General features: G+C 38.9%; 1 protein-coding gene across 2 annotated transcripts in view; it reads right to left on the reverse strand.

The window, feature by feature from the left end:
• Nucleotides 1-21131, reverse strand: part of LOC138851327 (putative aminopeptidase W07G4.4) — a 67547-nt gene that overhangs the window by 20019 nt on the left and 26397 nt on the right. The window contains exons 1-2 of one of the 2 annotated variants that reach the window (XM_070080361.1): nt 20090-20245; nt 10065-10210 (exon numbers count right to left, since the gene is read on the reverse strand). In XM_070080361.1, coding sequence (XP_069936462.1) covers nt 10065-10210; nt 20090-20103 — 160 coding nt within the window. In that variant the 5' untranslated portion in view covers nt 20104-20245. Of the gene's footprint in view, nt 1-10064; nt 10211-20089; nt 20246-21131 lie in introns of those variants that run through there. The other variant, XM_070080355.1, reaches the window with a different exon arrangement.

Consider the following 21131-nt stretch of genomic DNA (forward strand, 5'->3'; position numbering starts at 1 on the left):
AGAAGTGCATACATATAAAGATACACAACATATCCTTCCAAACTGCCAATATCACAAACCCCTCCTTTAAAGTGCAGGCACTGTATTTCCCATTTCCAGGACTCAAATCCGGCTATATAAAAATAACTGATTTCCCTAAATCCCTTCACTAAATATTACCCTGCTCACACTCCAACAGCTTGTCAGGTCCCAAATACCATTTGTCTCCATTCATTCCTGTCTAACATACTCACGCACGCTTGCTGGAAATCCAAGCCCCTCGCCCACAAAACCTAATTTACCCCCTCCCTCCAACCTTATCGAGGACAACCCCTACCCTGCCTTCCTTCCCCTACAGATTTATATGCTCCCCATGTCATTCTACTTTGATCCAGTCTCTCTAAATGACCAAATCACCTCAACAACCCTCTTTAGCCCTCAAACTAATGCTTTTATTAACTCCACACCTCCTCATTTCCACACTCCGAATTTTCTGCACAATATTTACAGCACACGTTGCACTTAGACAGGACATCTCCACTGCCTCCAACATTCTCCTCGCTGCAGCATTTACAACCCAAGAGTCACACCCCTATAAGAGTGTTGGTACCACTATACTTTCATACATTCCCTTCTTTGCCTACATAGATAACATTTTTTTTTTTTTTTTTATTATCACACTGGCTGATTCCCACCAAGGCAGGGTGGCCCGAAAAAGAAAAACTTTCACCATCATTCACTCCATCACTGTCTTGCCAGAAGGGTGCTTTACACTACAATTTTTAAACTGCAACATTAACACCCCTCCTTCAGAGTGCAGGCACTGTACTTCCCATCTCCAGGACTCAAGTCCGGCCTGCCGGTTTCCCTGAACCCCTTCATAAATGTTACTTTGCTCACACTCCAACAGCACGTCAAGTATTAAAAACCATTTGTCTCCATTCACTCCTATCAAACACCCTCATGCATACCTGCTGGAAGTCCAAGCCCCTCGCACACAAAACCTCCTTTACCCCCTCTCTCCAACCTTTCCTAGGCCGACCCCTACCCCGCCTTCCTTCCACTACAGACTGATACACTCTTGAAGTCATTCTGTTTCGCTCCATTCTCTCTACATGTCCGAACCACCTCAACAACCCTTCCTCAGCCCTCTGGACAACAGTTTTGGTAATCCCGCACCTCCTCCTAACTTCCAAACTACGAATTCTCTGCATTATATTCACACCACACATTGCCCTCAGACATGACATCTCCACTGCCTCCAGCCTTCTCATCGCTGCAACATTCATCACCCATGCTTCACACTCATATAGGAGCGTTGGTAAAACTATACTCTCATACATTCCCCTCTTTGCCTCCAAGGACAAAGTTCTTTGTCTCCACAGACTCCTAAGTGCACCACTCACTCTTTTTCCCTCATCAATTCTATGATTCACCTCATCTTTCATAGACCCATCCGCTGACACGTCCACTCCCAAATATCTGAATACATTCACCTCCTCCATACTCTCTCCCTCCAATCTGATATTCAATCTTTCATCACCTAATCTTTTTGTTATCCTCATAACCTTTCTCTTTCCTGTATTCACGTTTAATTTTCTTCTTTTGCACACCCTACCAAATTCATCCACCAATCTCTGCAACTTCTCTTCAGAATCTCCCAAGAGCACAGTGTCATCAGCAAAGAGCAGCTGTGACAACTCCCACTTTGTGTGTGATTCTTTATCTTTTAACCCCACGCCTCTTGTCAAGACCCTCGCATTTACTTCTCTTACAACCCCATCTATAAATATATTAAACAACCACGGTGACATCACACATCCTTGTCTAAGGCCTACTTTTACTGGGAAATAATTTCCCTCTTTCCTACATACTCTAACTTGAGCCTCACTATTCTCGTAAAAACTCTTCACTGCTTTCAGTAACCTACCTCCTACACCATACACTTGCAACATCTGCCACATTGCCCCCCTATCCACCCTGTCATACGCCTTTTCCAAATCCATAAATGCCACAAAGACCTCTTTAGCCTTATCTAAATACTGTTCACTTATATGTTTCACTGTAAACACCTGGTCCACACACCCCCTACCTTTCCTAAAGCCTCCTTGTTCATCTGCTATCCTATTCTCCGTCTTACTCTTAATTCTTTCAATAATAACTCTACCATACACTTTACCAGGTATACTCAGCAGACTTATCCCCCTATAATTTTTGCACTCTCTTTTATCCCCTTTGCCTTTATACAAAGGAACTATGCATGCTCTCTGCCAATCCCTAGGTACCTTACCCTCTTCCATACATTTATTAAATAATTGCACCAACCACTCCAAAACTATATCCCCACCTGCTTTTAACATTTCTATCTTTATCCCATCAATCCCGGCTGCCTTACCCCCTTTCATTTTACCTACTGCCTCACAAACTTCCCCCACACTCACAATTGGCTCTTCCTCACTCCTACAAGATGTTATTCCTCCTTGCCCTATACACGAAATCACAGCTTCCCTATCTTCATCAACATTTAACAATTCCTCAAAATATTCCCTCCATCTTCCCAATACCTCTAACTCTCCATTTAATAACTCTCCTCTCCTATTTTTAACTGACAAATCCATTTGTTCTCTAGGCTTTCTTAACTTGTTAATCTCACTCCAAAACTTTTTCTTATTTTCAACAAAATTTGTTGATAACATCTCACCCACTCTCTCATTTGCTCTCTTTTTACATTGCTTCACCACTCTCTTAACCTCTCTCTTTTTCTCCATATACTCTTCCCTCCTTGCATCACTTCTACTTTGTAAAAACTTCTCATATGCTAACTTTTTCTCCCTTACTACTCTCTTTACATCATCATTCCACCAATCGCTCCTCTTCCTTCCCGCACCCACTTTCCTGTAACCACAAACTTCTGCTGAACACTCTAACACTACATTTTTAAACCTACCCCATACCTCTTCGACCCCATTGCCTATGCTCTCATTAGCCCATCTATCCTCCAATAGCTGTTTATATCTTACCCTAACTGCCTCCTCTTTTAGTTTATAAACCTTCACCTCTCTCTTCCCTGATGCTTCTATTCTCCTTGTATCCCATCTACCTTTTACTCTCAGTGTAGCTACAACTAGAAAGTGATCTGATATATCTGTGGCCCCTCTATAAACATGTACATCCTGAAGTCTACTCAACAGTCTTTTATCTACCAATACATAATCCAACAAACTACTGTCATTTTGCCCTACATCATATCTTGTATACTTATTTATCCTCTTTTTCTTAAAATATGTATTACCTATAACTAAACCCCTTTCTATACAAAGTTCAATCAAAGGGCTCCCATTATCATTTACACCTGGCACCCGAAACTTACCTACCACACCCTCTCTAAAAGTTTCTCCTACTTTAGCATTCAGGTCCCCTACCACAATTACTCTCTCACTTGGTTCAAAGGCTCCTATACATTCACTTAACATCTCCCAAAATCTCTCTCTCTCCTCTGCATTCCTCTCTTCTCCAGGCGCATACACGCTTATTATGACCCACTTCTCGCATCCAACCTTTACTTTAATCCACATAATTCTTGAATTTACACATTCATATTCTCTTTTCTCCTTCCATAACTGATCATTTAACATTACTGCTACCCCTTCCTTTGCTCTAACTCTCTCAGATACTCCAGATTTAATCCCATTTATTTCCCCCCACTGAAACTCTCCTACCCCCTTCAGCTTTGTTTCGCTTAGGGCCAGGACATCCAACTTCTTTTCATTCATAACATCAGCAATCATCTGTTTCTTGTCATCTGCACTACATCCACGCACATTTAAGCATCCCAGTTTTATAAAGTTTTTCTTCTTCTCTTTTTTAGTAAGTGTCTACAGGAGAACGGGTTACTAGCCCATTGCTCCCGGCATTTTAGTCGCCTCATACGACACGCATGGCTTACGGAGGAAAGATTCTTTTCCACTTCCCCATGGACAATAGAAGAAATAAAGAAGAACAAGAGCTATTTAGAAAAAGGAGAAAAACCTAGATGTATGTATATATATATGCATGTGCGTGTCTGTGAAGTGTGACCAAAGTGTAAGTAGGAGTAGCAAGATATCCCTGTTATCTAGCGTGTTTATGAGACAGAAAAAGAAACCAGCAATCCTACCATCATGCAAAACAGTTACAGGTTTCTGTTTCACAGTCATCTGGCAGGACGGTAGTACTTCCCTGGGTGGTTGCTGTCTACCAACCTACTACCTACATTTTTTTGTCCCCACATAAACCTCAGTCCTAGGTAGTAGGTTGGTAGACAGCAACCGCCCAGGGAGGTCCTACCGTCCTGCCAAGTGAGTGTAAAACGAAAGCCTGTAATTGTTTTACATGATGGTAGGATTGCTGGTGTCCATTTTTCTGTCTCATAAACATGCAAGGTTTCAGGTACGTCTTGCTACTTCTACTTACACTTAGGTCATACTACACATACATGTACAAGCATATACATACACACCCCTCTGGGTTTTCTTCTATTTCCTCACTAGTTCTAGTTCTTGTTTATTTCCTCTTATCTCCATGGGGAAGTGGAACAGAATTCTTCCTCTGTAAGCTATGCGTGTTGTAAGAGGTGACTAAAATGCCAGGAGCAAGGGGCTAGTAACCCCTTCTCCTGTATAAATTACTAAATTTAAAAAGAGAAACTTTAACTTTTCTTTTTGGGCCACCCTGCCTCGGTGGAATACAGTCGGTTTGTTGAAAAAAGAAAGAAGATAAACCTAAATGCACCACTCACCTTTTTTCCTTCATCAATTCTATGACTAACCTCATCCTTCATAAATCCATCCGCTGACACGTCAACTTCCAAATATCAGAAAACAGTCATTTCTTCCATACTACTCCTCTCCAATTTGATATCCAATTTTTCTTTATCTAAATCATTTGATACCTTCATCACCTTACTCTTTTCTATGTTCACTTTCAACTTTCTACCTTTACACACTCTTCCAAACTCGTCCACTAACCTTTGCAATTTTTCTTTAGAATCTCCCATAAGCACAGTATCATCAGCAAACAGAAACTGTGTCAATTCCTATTTTCTATTTGATTCCCCATAATTTAATCCCACCCCTCTCCCGAACACCCTAGCATTTACTTCTTTTACAGCCCCATCTATAAATATACATTAAACAACCATGGTGACATTACACATCCCTGTCTAAGACCTACTTTTACCAGGAAGTAGTCTCCCTCTTCTACACACCCTAATCTGAGCCTCACTATCCTCATAAAAACTCTTTACAGCATTTAGTAACTTATTACCTATTCCATATACTTGCAACATGTGCCACATTGCTCTCTTATCCACTCTATCATATGCCTTTTCTAAATCCATAAATGCAATGAAAACTTTCCTACCTTTATCTAAATACTGTTCACATATATGCTTCAATATAAACACTTTATCTACACATTCCCTACCCACTCTAAAATCTCCTTGCTCATCTGCAATCCTACATTCTATCTCACCTCTAATTCTTTTAATAATAACCCTATAGTACACTTTTCCTGGTATACTCAGTAAACTAATTCCTCTACAATTTTTACAATCTCTTTTGTCCCCCTTCCCTTAATATAAAGGGACTATACATGCTCGCTGCGAATCCCTAGGTACCTTCCCCTCTTTCATATATTTATTAAACAAAAATACCAACCACTCTAACACTATATACCCCCCTGCTTTTAACATTTCTGTCATGATCCTGTCAGTTCCAGCTGCTTTACCCCCTTTCATTCTATGTAATGCCTCACACACCTCCCCCACACTCACATCCTGCTCTTCTTCACTCCTAAAAGATGGTATACCTCCCTGGCCAATGCATGAAATTACCGCCTCCCTTTCTTTATCAACATTTAAAAGTTCCTCAAAATATTCTCGCCCTCTACCCAATACCTCCATCTCCCAATCTACTAGCTCCCCTACTTTGTTTTTAACTGACAAATCCATTTGTTCCCTAGGCTTTCTTAACTTGTTTAACTCACTCCAAAATTTTTTCTTATTTTCATTAAAATTTCTTGACAGTGCCTCTCCCACTCTATCATCTGCTCTCCTTTTGCACTCTCTCACCACTCTCTTCACCTTTCCTTTACTCTCCATATACTCTGCTCTTCTTGTAACACTTCTACTTTGTAAAAACCTCTCATAAGCTACTTTTTTCTCTTTTATCAGATCCTTTACTCCATCATTCCACCAATCACTCCTCTTTCCTCCTGCACCCACCCTTGTATAACCACAAACTTCTGCCCCACATTCTAATACTGCATTTTTAAAACTATTCCAACCCTCTTCAACCCCCCTACTACTCATACTTGCAGTAGCCCACCTTTCTGCCAATAGTTGCTTATATCTCACCCGAACCTCCTCCTCCCTTATTCTATACACTTTCACCTCTCTCTTATGTGTTGTTGCCATTTTCCTCTTGTCCCATCTACCTCTTACTCTAAATGTAGCTACAACTAAATAATGATTCGATATATCAGTTGCCCCTCTATAAACATGTACATCCTGGAGCCTACCCAACAACATTTTATCCACCAATACATAATCTAACACGCTACTTTTATTACATGCTATATCATACCTTGTATTTTTATTTATCCTCTTTTTCATAAAATATGTATTACGTACTTATTACCAAACCTCTTTCTACACATAGCTCAATTAAAGGCTCCCCATTTTCATTTACCCCTGGCACCCCAAATTTACCCACTACTCCCTCCACAACATTTTTACCCACTTTAGCATTGAAATCCCCAACCACAAGTACTCTCACACTCGGTTGAAAACTCCTCACGACTTCACTAAACATTTCCCAAAATCTCTCTCCTCTACACTTCTCTCTTCTCCAGGTGCATATACGCTTACTATAACGCACTTTTCACATCCTTTATTTTACTCCACATAATCCTTGAATTAATACAATTATACTCCCTCTTTTCCTGCCATAGCTTATCTTTCAACATTATTGCTTCTCCTTCTTTAGCTCTAACTCTATTTGAAACCCCTGACCTAATCCCATTTATTTCTCTCCACTGAAACTCTCCCACCTCGTTCAGCTTTGTTTCACTTAAAGCCAGGAGATCCAGCTTCTCATTCATAACATCCACAATCATCTCTTTCTTATCATTCACACAACATCCACGCACATTCAGACATCCCACTTTGACAATTTTCTTCTTCTTATTCTTTCTAGTAATCATTACAGGAAAAGGAATTACTAGCCCATTGAGTGTTTATAAATAAACGTGTTACATGTATGAGTAGTGTGACCTAAGTGTAAGTAGAAGTAGCAAGACATACCTGTAATCTTGCATATTTATGAGACAGACAAAAGACACCAGCAATCCTACCATCATGTAAAACAATTAAAGGCTTTCGTTTTACACTCACTTGGCAGGACGGTAGTACGTCCCTGGGTGGTTGCTGTCTACCAACCTACTACCATATGTTGAACTAATTTATAATTTTTTTTTTCAACAAACCAGCTGTATCCCACCAAGGCAGGGTGGCCCAAAAAGAAAAACTTAAGTTTCTCTTTTTAAGTTTAGTAATTTATACAGTAGAAGGGGTTACTAGCCCCTTGCTCCCGGCATTTTAGTTGCCTCTTACAACACGCATGGCTTACGGAGGAAGAATTTTGTTCCACTTCCCCATGGAGATAAGAGGAAATAAACAAAAACAAGAACTAAAAAGAATATGGAAGAAAACCCAGAGGGGTGTGTATATATATGCTTGTACATGTATGTGTAGTGTGACCTAAGTGTAAGTAGAAGTAGCAAGACGTACCTGAAATCTTGCATGTTTATGAGACAAAAAAATGACACCAGAAATATTACCATCATGTAAAACAATTATACGCTTTCGTTTTACACTCACTTGGCAGGATGGTAGTACCTCCCTGGGTGGTTCCTGTCTACCAACCTACTACCATATGTTGAACTAATTTATAATATATAATATGTTGAACTAATATATTCGGCTCTCAAAATGATGAAATTTCCCTGGGACTTTTCATAGACCTATGAAAAGCTTTTGATACAGTTGACCATGACCTATTGTACCTAAAACGTGAACATTATGGGGTTAGAGGACACTCTCTCTATTACTTGAAATCTTATCTAAGTAAGAGAAACCAGTAAGTATACACAAATGGCACTAACTCCACTGCACAACCTGCTCTTGTTGGAGTCCCACAAGGGAGTGTTCTTAGCCTACTTTTTTTTCTCATTTACATCAATGGCCTCCCAAATGCATCTGAACTCCTTAAACCCATTTTATTTGCAGATGACACTACTTATGTCTTCTCCCACCCAAACCCAACTATACTAACAGACATTGTAAACTATAAACTACTAAAAATATCTACTTGGATGACTACCAACAAACTTACTCTCAATATAGACAAAACCTACTTATTTGGAAACAGAGCTTCAAATATACAGCTAAACATTGATAAATGGTTTACCCATTTCAAGACACACACACGGCAAATTTTTAGGTCTCCACCTTGACTGCAGTCTCAAATTCCAGACCCACATACAGCAAATATCTAAGAAAGTCTCCAAAACAGTAGGCATCCTTTCAAAGATACAGTACTATGTACCCCAAATGGTTCTTCTTGCTCTTTGCCACTCATTTACCCTTACCTCACCTATGGTATTTGTGCATGGGACTCAACCACAGCAAATCACCTTAAACCTTTAATACCTGGGGTATACCAGGAGAGGATTCCTGGGGTCAATGCCCCCGTGGCCCAGTCTGTGGCCAGGCCTCATGGTGAATCAGGGCCTGATCAACCAGACTGTTACTGTTGGCTGCATGCAAACCGGTGTATGAACCACAGTCCGGCTGGTCAGGTACTGACTTTAGGTGGTTGTCCAGTGCCTGCTTTAAGACAGCCAAGGGTCTATTAGTAATCCCCCTTATGTATGCTGGGAGGCAGTTGAACAGTCTTGGGCCCCTGACACTTATTGTGTTGTCTCTTATTGTGCTAGTGGAACCCCTGCTTTTCATTGGGGGAATGTTGCATCGTCTGCTGAGTGTGATTGATTACCAACTCCTGCACTAGATAGCACACTCCACCACTTTTTAAGAACCTTAACTTGCTTAATATACAAAACATCCACACTTATTTTTGTGCCTACTACACACACACAACATTATACTCAAATATTAATCCTCCTCTCAAACTCTTCATTGATAGCTACAACAGAACACCCAGACATAATACAAGGCACAAATCACTCTTCGATATCCCTCATATCCATCTCTCCATATGCAAAAATGCTATGCACATAAAGAGGCCCAAAGATCTGGAATTCACTGCCAGAACACGAAAAAAAGCCCCTAACTGTCAATCAATGTAAGGCCCTTCTCAGAAATCATCTCATCACTCAAAATTAACCAAACACTTTACTTAACACTTACTAGTTACTCAAAAGTTACTCAAAAAACTCCTAAATAATTTATGACTGCTCAACTATTTGATCATTTACTTCAGACTTAATATTGTTTCAATTTTATTATTGTATACTGCGCTTGATGACTGCTCAACTATTTGATTATTAACTTCAAACTAATAATTGTTTCAATTTCATTGTTTTAAATTGTGCTAAATTGTAATACTGTATATTGTAAATTGTGCTTGAGGACTGCTCAACTATTAAATCATTACTTCAAAGTTAAAATTCTTTCAACTTCATTGTTTTAAATTGTGCTAAATTGTAATACTGTATTTTAATACATCAAAACTGTAATTATTCTCTACCTAACTTACTAAAGCCATATAGGCTGGACTAGTTGAAAATTTAGTTTTCTTGTTTTCACTGTAACTCACCTAATGACCATATATGTAAAAATTACAGCACTGTTATTGCCTTATTAATCTTAAGTTAGTCTTGAGCTTACCCGAAATGCTCTGCATATAAAGGAGCTTTTGGCATGTTCACCAAATTGTTACACTCCTTTGTACAAACATGTATCATGCTAAAATAAATTTGTTACTGTTTTTGTTAATGTGCAAGTCAAGTAGCAAAAATCTCACCAAATTCAGCGAGAGCTTGGAGAGGAGTGAGAAGAACATCCAAAGTGCCTTTTAGTTTATCCAGAGAGTCCGTCACCAGAATAATACCATCATATCCTTCTGCCAATACAGAGGTTTCCGGCCTCACCTCAAAGGAGATTCTGGAACTGCATCCAAATTTTAAATAGTGTAGTTTAAAACATATACTATAAGTACTTAAATTATATAATTCAAAACCTACAAAACTGCATATACAGTTCAGAACAGTATAATATTTAACAAAAATGAACATAACATCTATCATATTTTGCCAATGAATGTATAAATTTATCAGATATTTGGACAGCAACTTTGTTATGTTTGAATACTATACTGCCTTTATTGATGATGTAACAGACTAGAGTATACATATAAACAGTGATACTGTATCTCATTACAGTGATGTTATAAATATTGTACTGTCCATTATAGTGTACATATAAATGGCATAAAATACCTTACTGCATAAAGTAATAAATGCTTTTAGAAAATAGGTATACTGTGTGTACAACAGTTTTAAATAACAAATAAATAAAATATTTCCACCCTTCTGGCAAGACAGTGATGGAGTGAATGATGGTGAAAGTTTTTCTTTTTCGGGCCACCCTGCCTTGGTGGGAATCGGCCAGTGTGATAATAATAAAAAAAAATAAATAATAATTTCCACCCAAAAAATTTCACATTACAATACATTAAACATTGCTGGAAAATTTTCTTTAGTAATTTTTCTGATGGTTGCTGAAGTCTTTCTCCTTGCACCCACCTTGTCAGGAGGTGGGTATGGGGGGATGTCGATTCTGCACCCACCCTGTCAGGTTGGTGTGGGGTCACTTGATTCTGAACACCCACCTTTTCAGCAGATGGGTGTGGGGGGACTGGCTTCTGCACACCCACCTTATCAGGAAGTGGGTATGGAGGATTGGCTTCTGCACCCACCTTGTCAGAGGGTGGGTGTGAAGGACCAGCTTCTGCACCCACCTTGTCAGAGGGTGGGTGTGAAGGACCGGCTTCTGCACCCACCTTGTCAGGAGGTGGGTGTGAAGGACCGGCTTCTGCACCCACCTTGTCAGAGGGTGGGTGTGAAGGACCGGCTTCTGCACCCACCTTGTCAGGAGGTGGGTGTGAAGTACTGTTTTCTGCACCTGCCTTGTCATTAAGTATTGGGTGGGGGTTCACATTCCTCACCCACCTTGTCTGGATGCAGGCATGGGGGAAACTCATGCTTTTGCATCCACATTATCAGGAGACAAGTATACGTACCTAAGACATATTAAGATTCAATCTGGAAAAGTTTTTTGCATAAAAACTGTCTGATTATGTTGGTAATATACTGTATATGTTTTTGAGATGAGCATTAAAAAAAAGAAAAAGAGCTTTAAAATATGCTGTCACACAACACTGTGCAATAAAAAAATTCCCCAATTAAGACTTGTAATGCCATTTAAGTATTTAAAAACAGTATAAAAAAGTTTTACAATTTATTTATTTATTTATTTATATATTATTAATTTGGACATGATACATAGAAGTACAAAGAAATGCAGTGGTTAAGTGTAACATGCCAAAAGCCCCTTGTATGCAGAGCATTGTAGGCAGCTTAAAATTAACTTAAGATTAACTAAGCAATGATATATTCAGTGGTAAAAATTATAGTAAACAAATAACAATTAAGCACAAATGAGTATTTCAAAGACAGGTCATATGGTCATTTGCTGAGTTGCTGTGCATTCAGCAGAATGGAGAATTCTGTTAGGTAATGTAATTAAAAAACAAAGCTTGATAGGGTCACAGGTTAAACATTTATGAGATACAGTTATTCAGTATTTATTCAGTTGTGGGTGAGTAAGTGATTTTTAAGAAGAGACTTGGATTTATAAACAGTGTTTCTTTTATATTCACAGGTAATGAATTCCACATTTTTGGGCCTTTTATGTGCATTGAGCTTTTGCATAGTGTGAGATGGACATGAGTGATCTGCGCCTTGTGTTATGGTCATGTGTTCTGTTGAGGTTGGTAAGGAGACATTTGAGGGGAGGGTTTATATCCGAGTTAAGTGTTCTATGTATGTATTAGGTTCAACAATAAGTATGGATGTTTTGTACGGTGAGTAGATTTAGAGTTTTGAATATTGGTGGAGTGTGCTGCATGAAGTGGGAATTTGTTATCATTCTGACTGCAGCCTTTTGTTGGGTAATTAATGGTCTGAGATGGTTTATTGTTGTTGAGCCCCATGCACAAATTCCATAGGTGAGATAGGGGTAAATAAGTGAGTGATATAGGGCCAGGAGGGCTGACTGTGGAACATAGTACCGTATCTTCGATAGTATGCCTACGGTCTTGGAAATTTTCTTGGAAATTTGTTGTAAATGTGTTTGAAATTTGAGTCTATTATCAAGGTGGATTCCTAAGAATTTTCCCTCTGTGAGCTTTGTGATAGGTCATCTGTTTATCATTATGTTAAGAGGGACATCTGTAGCTCTGTTTCCAAACTAAATTAAGTAGGTTTTGTCAATGTTGAGAGTAAGTTTGTTAGTCATCATCCAGGTGGATATTTTCTTTAATTCGGTATTCACAGTATTGGCTAGCATGACTGGGCTTGGGTGAGAGAAGACGTATGTAGTGTCATCTGCAAATAGTGTAGGTTTGAGTAGTTGCGATGCATTTGGTAGGTCATTTATGTAAACGAGAAAGAGAAGAGGGCCAAGGACACTTCCCTGTGGAACACTAACTGTAATTGGCTGTGCAGAAGAGTTTGCTCCATTTGTGTACACATATTGGCTTCTGTTGCTGAGGTATGACTTTAGGTAGTTGAGGGAGTGCCCTCTTATACCATAGTGCAACAATTTTGTGGAGCAAATCATGGTCAATTGTATCAAAAGCTTTACATAAATCAATGAAGATCCCCAGTACTAAAAATAAGCCACATTGACTTTTTTGGGGTTATCCTAGGTTCTCTACACATATGCTGCTATGTGTGATAATCTATAGAAAGAAAAGAACTTTTTTGTTTCATGTTTATGGTGGAGTATGAGTGTATATCATAGTTAGCCCTGTGCTATACTCCGTTTTCTCTAATATAAGCCCCCAAGACAAGGATGGGAGAATGGTATTTGTTTACCATATCCTCTTCATAACTCTGTCGAACTGCTCGGTGTTATGCCAAATATTATTCATTCTGGAGTATTTAATATGTTTTATGCTATTTATATTGTTTATTATGTCATATTAGATCAATTGTGATAGGCAAATAAGCTGTAGTGTTGATATTAGCGTAATAATAAAGCATATTCTACCTGGATGAGGACTAACAAACTTACACTAAACATTGACAAAACCTACTTCATTCAGTTTGGTAACAGAGCTACAGATGTCCCTCTTAACATAATGATAAATGGATCACCTATCACAAAGCTAACAGAGGGAAAATTCTTAGGAATCCACCTTGATAATAGACTCAAATTTCATACACATATACAACAAATTTCTATGAAAATTTCCAAGACCGTAGGCATACTATCGAAGATACGGTACTATGTTCCACAGTCAGCCCTCCTCTTATTTACCCCTATCTCACCTATGGAATTTGTGCATGGGGCTCAACAACAATTAACCATCTCAGACCACTAATTACCCAACAAAAGGCTGCAGTCAGAATGATAACAAATTCCCACTACAGGCAGCACACTCCACCAATATTCAAAACACTAAACCTACTCACCATACAAAACATCCATACTTATTACTGCACCTATTACATACATAGAACACTTAACTCTGATATTAACCCTCCCCTCAAACATCTCCTTGCCAATCTCAACAGAACACATGACCATAACACAAGGCACAGATCACTCTTTGATGTTCCTCGTGTCCATCTCACGCTATGCAAAAACTCAATGCACATGAAAAGCCCTAAAATCTGGAATTCATTACCTGTAAATATAAAAGAAACACTACCTGTTTATAAATTCAAGTCTCTTCTCAAAGATCACTTACTCACCCAAAACCAAATAAATACTGAATAACTGAACCTTATAAATTGTATATCTTAAATGTTTCTCACAATTATATTGCATAAATGTTAAACCTAAGACCCAATCTAACTTTGTTATTTTTTTAAATACACTACCTAACAGAATACTCCATTATACTGAATGTACAGCAATGCATGCAACCATATGACCTGTCTTTGTAATACTCATTTGTGCTTTATTGTTATCTGTTTACAATAATGTTTTATCACTGATTACATCATTGCTTAGTTAATCTTAAGTTCATTTTAAGCCTGCCCGTAATGCTATGCATACAAGTGGCTTTGGCATGCTGCTCTTACCTGTATTTTTTTGTACCTCTGTATGTTCAAATTATTAAATAAATAAATAAATAAATAAATAAATAAATAAATATTCTCCTGCTTCATGAGACTGAGTTCATGACAACCAACAGTGGCTTCAAAGCCACCTTATCTTTAATGGATAATGTAGTGTAGGTGCTTTACATAATGAGAAGCATTTCTTTTATTCATTGGAACCATGGCTAGGGCTAAAAGTAATCAGGTTAAAACAATAAATGGAGAAAAAGAAATTGGAATGACTTATGCAGCAAGTAGCGCCACCAAACAGTACTGGCAGGTTGGTGTGGCGACCCTGGAAATTTGAAATTATGCCAGCCAAAATTAGTGCTGAATAACTGAAGGAACCGAATAACTGATTGCCGGATTTGTGATGGCGGACCTGTGCCATATAGTACCATATGGTACAATGAACCATATGGTATCATTGTACTATATGGTACAATGTACCATATGGTACCATTGCACCATATGGTACCATTGCACTATATGGTACCACTGTATCATATGATACCAATGTACCAAATGGTGCCATTGTACCATATTCTACCATATGGTACCAATGTATCATATGGTACCATTGTATCATATGGTACCATTGTATCATATGGTGCCAATGTACCATATGGTACCATTGTAATATATTGCACCCTATGGCACCATTGTACCATATGGTGCTATATGGTACCATTGTATTCAACACAATAACCACACTAATATTTTCAGCATTTTGTTTACAATAAACTTGTAAACAAGTTTTGTAAGCAATATAATGATAAACAAATTAGTGCAGCTATTGTGTTAAATACAATGAGTGTACACTTATACAATATACATTATATTGGTCTCACAGGCCACAAATTTTACTAGAAAAAGAAAAAAATTAGAAAAGAAAAGAAAAAAGTATAAAAAACGTAAAATAAAAAAATGCGATTTTGGAAGTCACTGATGTTGCCGCCACCAGGTCATTTTGGGTCAACTTCCTGCTGCTGTATCTCGGTAAGTACTGATCAGAATTTTTGTTTTTTTTTGTTTTATTACCTTCACAAAAATATTATCTTTAATTCTGTAAGAATTTTTTTTTTTTTTTTTTTTTTTTCAAAATTTCTTGGACACTGGGGCACCACTTCAGATTTTGGCCTTGGACCCTGAAAGGGTTAACCTTTCTTCATAGGACATTCCCTTTAGCTCTGGAACTAACCTTGTCGCAAACTTTTGCACTTTCTCTAATTTCTTGACGTGCTTGATTAAGTGCGGGTTCCAAACAGGTGCTGCATACTCCAGTATGGGCCTGACATACACGGTGTAGTGTCTTGAACGATTCCTTACTAAGGTATAGGAACGCTGTTCTCAGGTTTGTCAGGCGCCAATATGCTGCAGCAGTTATCTGGTTGATGTGTGCTTCCGGAGACATGCTTGGTGTTATATTCACCCCAAGATCTTTCTCCTTAAGCGAGATTTGCAGTCTTTGGCCACCTAGCCTATACTCCGTCTGCGGTCTTCTGTGCCCTTCCCCAATCTTCATGACTTTGCATTTGGCGGGGTTAAATTCGAGAAGCCAGTTGCTGGACCAGGTGTCCAGTCTGTCCAGGTGGCTTTGAAGTCCTGCCTGATCCTCATCTGATTTAATTCTCCTCATTAACTTCACATCATCTGCGAACAGGGACACTTCTGAGTCTAACCCTTCCATCATGTCGTTCACATATACCAAAAATAGCACTGGTCCTAGGACCGACCCCTATGGGACCCCGTTCGTCACAGATGCCCACTGTGATACCTCATCACGTACCATGACTCGTTGTTGCCTCCCTGTCAGGTATTCTCTGATCCACTGCAGTGCTCTTCCTGTTATATGCGCCTGATCCTCTAGCTTCTGCACTAATCTCTTGTGAGGAACTGTGTCAAAGGCCTTCTTGCAGTCCAAGAAGATGCAATCAACCCACCCCTCTCTCTTGTGTCTTATTTCTGTTACTTTATCATAAAACTCCAGAAGGTTTGTGACACAGGATTTGCCTTCCATGAATCTGTGCTGGTTGGCATTTATACTCTTGTTCCGATCCAGGTGCTCCACCACTCTCCTGACAATCTTCTCCATAACTTTGCATACTATACACGTCAGTGACACAGGTCTATAGTTTAGTGCCTCTTTTCTGTCTCCTTTTTTAAAAATGGGAACTACATTTGCTCTCTTCCATTCCTCAGGTAGTTGCCCAGTTTCCAGGGATGTGTTGAAGATTGTGGTAAGTGGCACACACAGCATATCCACTCCCTCTCTAAGGACCCATGGGGAGATGTTGTCCGGTCCCATTGCCTTTGAGGTATCGATGTCCCTTAGCAGCTTCTTCACCTCCTCATTTGTATGTATGTCATCCAACACTTGTTGGTATATTCCTTGCTGGTGTCCCCCTCTGTTTTGTCCCCCCAGAGGCCTTCCTGTCTCCACTGTAAATACTTCCTTATATCTCATATTGAGCTCTTCACATACTTCTTGATCATTTCTTGTGAGTTCCCCACCTTCTTTCCTCAGCCTTATCACCTGGTCACCTGTGTGTGAATTCAGTAACGTGTGGGTCCTGGTCTTGCAGGAGATTTATACTGAAGTCACCTGAGAGTAGTAGGTGATCTTTATTCATGTGTGCATCAGTTATCATACTTCCTAGGTTTTCACTAAAACGGCTAATGTTTGACTGTGGTACTCTATAGATGTTTATCACTGTGAGAGGTTTTTGTAGGTATTTGGATTTGAATTTAGCTATTATATATTCCCCATGTTCATCCCTTGTGCATGTATTATTGATACATTCTAGATGGTCCGAGTAGTATATAGTTGTGCCACCCCCTTGTTGATCTGGCCTACAGTTGTGTATGGCTGTGTAACCAGGAATGGCATAGACATCTGTAGTATCAGGCTTTAGCCAGGTTTCAGTGACAGTAATGATGGACATACTGGCATGCAGGGAATTTAGTAATGCCATGAGGTCATCGTAATGTTTGCTTAAAGATCTGATATTGTAGTTAAAGACAGTTATGTTGTTGTTGGCTCTGAGAAGTGCCTTTGATTGTTCTGCTATGTAGTAATTACAGTAACTGTTTGATTCATTTAAGTCATTCAATAAGAGGTTGGTATCAGGATCAATCTTTGTAATCATAAGATTTATAGTGAATCTATAATTAGAAGTAAGTATAAGACAAAGTAAATATTCTAAAGCTAAAAAATAGCACCTTAATTATTTTAACACATGTAAATATATGAACTAAGGTAGTTCTTTAAAGGTAAAATAAAGGAGACAATATAAAAGGGACTAAAATAATTTGTGAACAAATGAAGTGGTGATCAAATAAAGGAGATTGGGAATATAATAGTAGGTAGTTCTTTAAAGGTAGTTCTTTAAGGTTAAAATAAAGGAGACAATATAAAAGGGAGTAATATAAGTTGTGGTGAACAAATAAAGTGGTAATCAAATAAAGGAGCTTGAGAATATAATGGCAAAATAATGAACTTATTACACTTTAGAACCTGAGAATAGTAAAAAAAAGCCATACCACGATTTCGTGAGTCATGCTGAGAATAGTACCTTGATTATTTTAGCAATTGTTAATATATGAACTAAGGTAGTTATTTAAAGCTAAAATAAAGGTGAAAATATATAAGGGACTAAATTAACTAATGGTAAACAAAGTTAAATGGACAGATAGGCACTATGATATAATATTGATTTGGGAGTAAGATCTGACTTGTAATATATAAATGATGTGCCACTCAACATAGTGCAACCAAAAATTAGTTTCTCTCATAGGGGCCCTGCCCCCTCCAAAATAAATTTTGGAATGCCATATAGTTTAAGACTTACTTCTGGGTATAAGGAAGCCTGTGGCAAAGTTTTGTTACACTGGCTTTCAATGCAACCAAGTTATAAAAAAAATTAAAACTCACAAATATATATATTGCAATTAGCAAATGAGTTTAAAAACTTAATTTTTTTTTATTTTTTTTTTATTATCACACTGGCCGATTCCCACCAAGGCAGGGTGGCCCGAAAAAGAAAAACTTTCACCATCATTCACTCCATCACTGTCTTGCCAGAAGGGTGCGTTACACTACAGTTTTTAAACTGCAACATTAACACCCCTCCTTCAGAGTGCAGGCACTGTACTTCCCATCTCCAGGACTCAAGTCCGGCCTGCCGGTTTCCCTGAACCCCTTCATAAATGTTACTTTGCTCACACTCCAACAGCACGTCAAGTATTAAAAACCATTTGTCTCCATTCACTCCTATCAAACACGCTCATGCATACCTGCTGGAAGTCCAAGCCCCTCGCACACAAAACCTCCTTTACCCCCTCTCTCCAACCTTTCCTAGGCCGACCCCTACCCCGCCTTCCTTCCACTACAGACTGATACACTCTTGAAGTCATTCTGTTTCACTCCATTCTCTCTACATGTCTGAACCACCTCAACAACCCTTCCTCAGCCCTCTGGACAACAGTTTTGGTAATCCCGCACCTCCTCCTAACTTCCAAACTACGAATTCTCTGCATTATATTCACACCACACATTGCCCTCAGACATGACATCTCCACTGCCTCCAGCCTTCTCCTCGCTGCAACATTCATCACCCATGCTTCACACCCATATAAGAGCGTTGGTAAAACTATACTCTCATACATTCCCCTCTTTGCCTCCAAGGACAAAGTTCTTTGTCTCCACAGACTCCTAAGTGCACCACTCACTCTTTTTCCCTCATCAATTCTATGATTCACCTCATCTTTCATAGACCCATCCGCTGACACGTCCACTCCCAAATATCTGAATACATTCACCTCCTCCATACTCTCTCCCTCCAATCTGATATTCAATCTTTCATCACCTAATCTTTTTGTTATCCTCATAACCTTACTCTTTCCTGTATTCACCTTTAATTTTCTTCTTTTGCACACCCTACCAAATTCATCCACCAATCTCTGCAACTTCTCTTCAGAATCTCCCAAGAGCACAGTGTCATCAGCAAAGAGCAGCTGTGACAACTCCCACTTTGTGTGTGATTCTTTATCTTTTAACTCCACGCCTCTTGTCAAGACCCTCGCATTTACTTCTCTTACAACCCCATCTATAAATATATTAAACAACCACGGTGACATCACACATCCTTGTCTAAGGCCTACTTTTACTGGGAAATAATTTCCCTCTTTCCTACATACTCTAACTTGAGCCTCACTATCCTCGTAAAAACTCTTCACTGCTTTCAGTAACCTACCTCCTACACCATACACTTGCAACATCTGCCACATTGCCCCCCTATCCACCCTGTCATACGCCTTTTCCAAATCCATAAATGCCACAAAGACCTCTTTAACCTTATCTAAATACTGTTCACTTATATGTTTCACTGTAAACACCTGATCCACACACCCCCTACCTTTCCTAAAGCCTCCTTGTTCATCTGCTATCCTATTCTCCGTCATACTCTTAATTCTTTCAATAATAACTCTACCATACACTTTACCAGGTATACTCAGCAGACTTATCCCCCTAATTAGTGTGCATAAAAACCCATAGACCAAGCACTTGGGTCATCAAGTAATATTAAGTGCCTGAAACATTAGTCTCTATCCTGACTATTATAAGAACAAATAGCTAAAGTGATGAACAATGTACCTCTTGTTAGCCATGAGGAGCCAGAGAGGGAGGATGAAGCACACAGTGGAGAGCAGACAAGATAATGTGTGGTGTCATATCCACCCTCCCTGACAACACCTCCCAGTCGTCAGTTTCTACAGCTTTCATAATTCTAACAATTATCAAAGAATCTACCCTGAAAAAAAATTAATTTTAGCCCCAGGAATACTTAGTTCTTGCCCTGAATGTGTTTAACTTTGTAGTCCCAAGAGCGGAGGCTGCTACACCCTCCAGACCTAAACCCCAATTTCATATGCCTATGTCTAAATACTGCAATTACACAGCAATTTATAACAAATGGAGACAAATGGTTTTTAATACTTGACGTGCTGTTGGAGTGTGAGCAAAGTAACATTTATGAAGGGATTCAGGGAAACCGGCAGGCCGGACTTGAGTCCTGGAGATGGGAAGTACAGTGCCTGCACTCTGAAGGAGGGGTGTTAATGTTGCAGTTTAAAAACTGTAGTGTAAAGCACCCTTCTGGCAAGACAGTGATGGAGTGAATGATGGTGAAAGTTTTTCTTTTTCGGGCCACCCTGCCTTGGTGGGAATCGGCCGGTGTGATAATAAATAAATAAATATAATAATTTATAAATACTAACCTACAATTACATTCAGCAGTGAAATCTATATAAAATACAGTATCAAAGATGAATAATGAAACATCAGAATTGGATAAATGTAAGGAAATAACCAACTACTGTAGTTGTATACTATTTATCCACAAACATGCAATACTCACACAATTATGCCTTGTGCCAAGAAAGAAACACAAATTAGTTATCATCATCTTCAAAGTTTGCCTCAGAATTACTAAATAAATACTCTTCTGCCTAATAACTGCAAGATACAAGTATCAATTCTCAAATCTATTAAGGTGATACATACTACTTAAGGTTTAATGTTCCAAAAAGACAATTACTCATAGAAATGACTACACAAGTTTTAAACTGATAATGAATCAATTTGTGATAAGATAGAACACATAGTGCCACTTCACAGTAAGAAGGTCAAGACATCT

This window comes from Cherax quadricarinatus, chromosome 6 (genome assembly GCF_038502225.1).
Source record: "Cherax quadricarinatus isolate ZL_2023a chromosome 6, ASM3850222v1, whole genome shotgun sequence".
NCBI lineage: Eukaryota > Metazoa > Arthropoda > Malacostraca > Decapoda > Parastacidae > Cherax > Cherax quadricarinatus.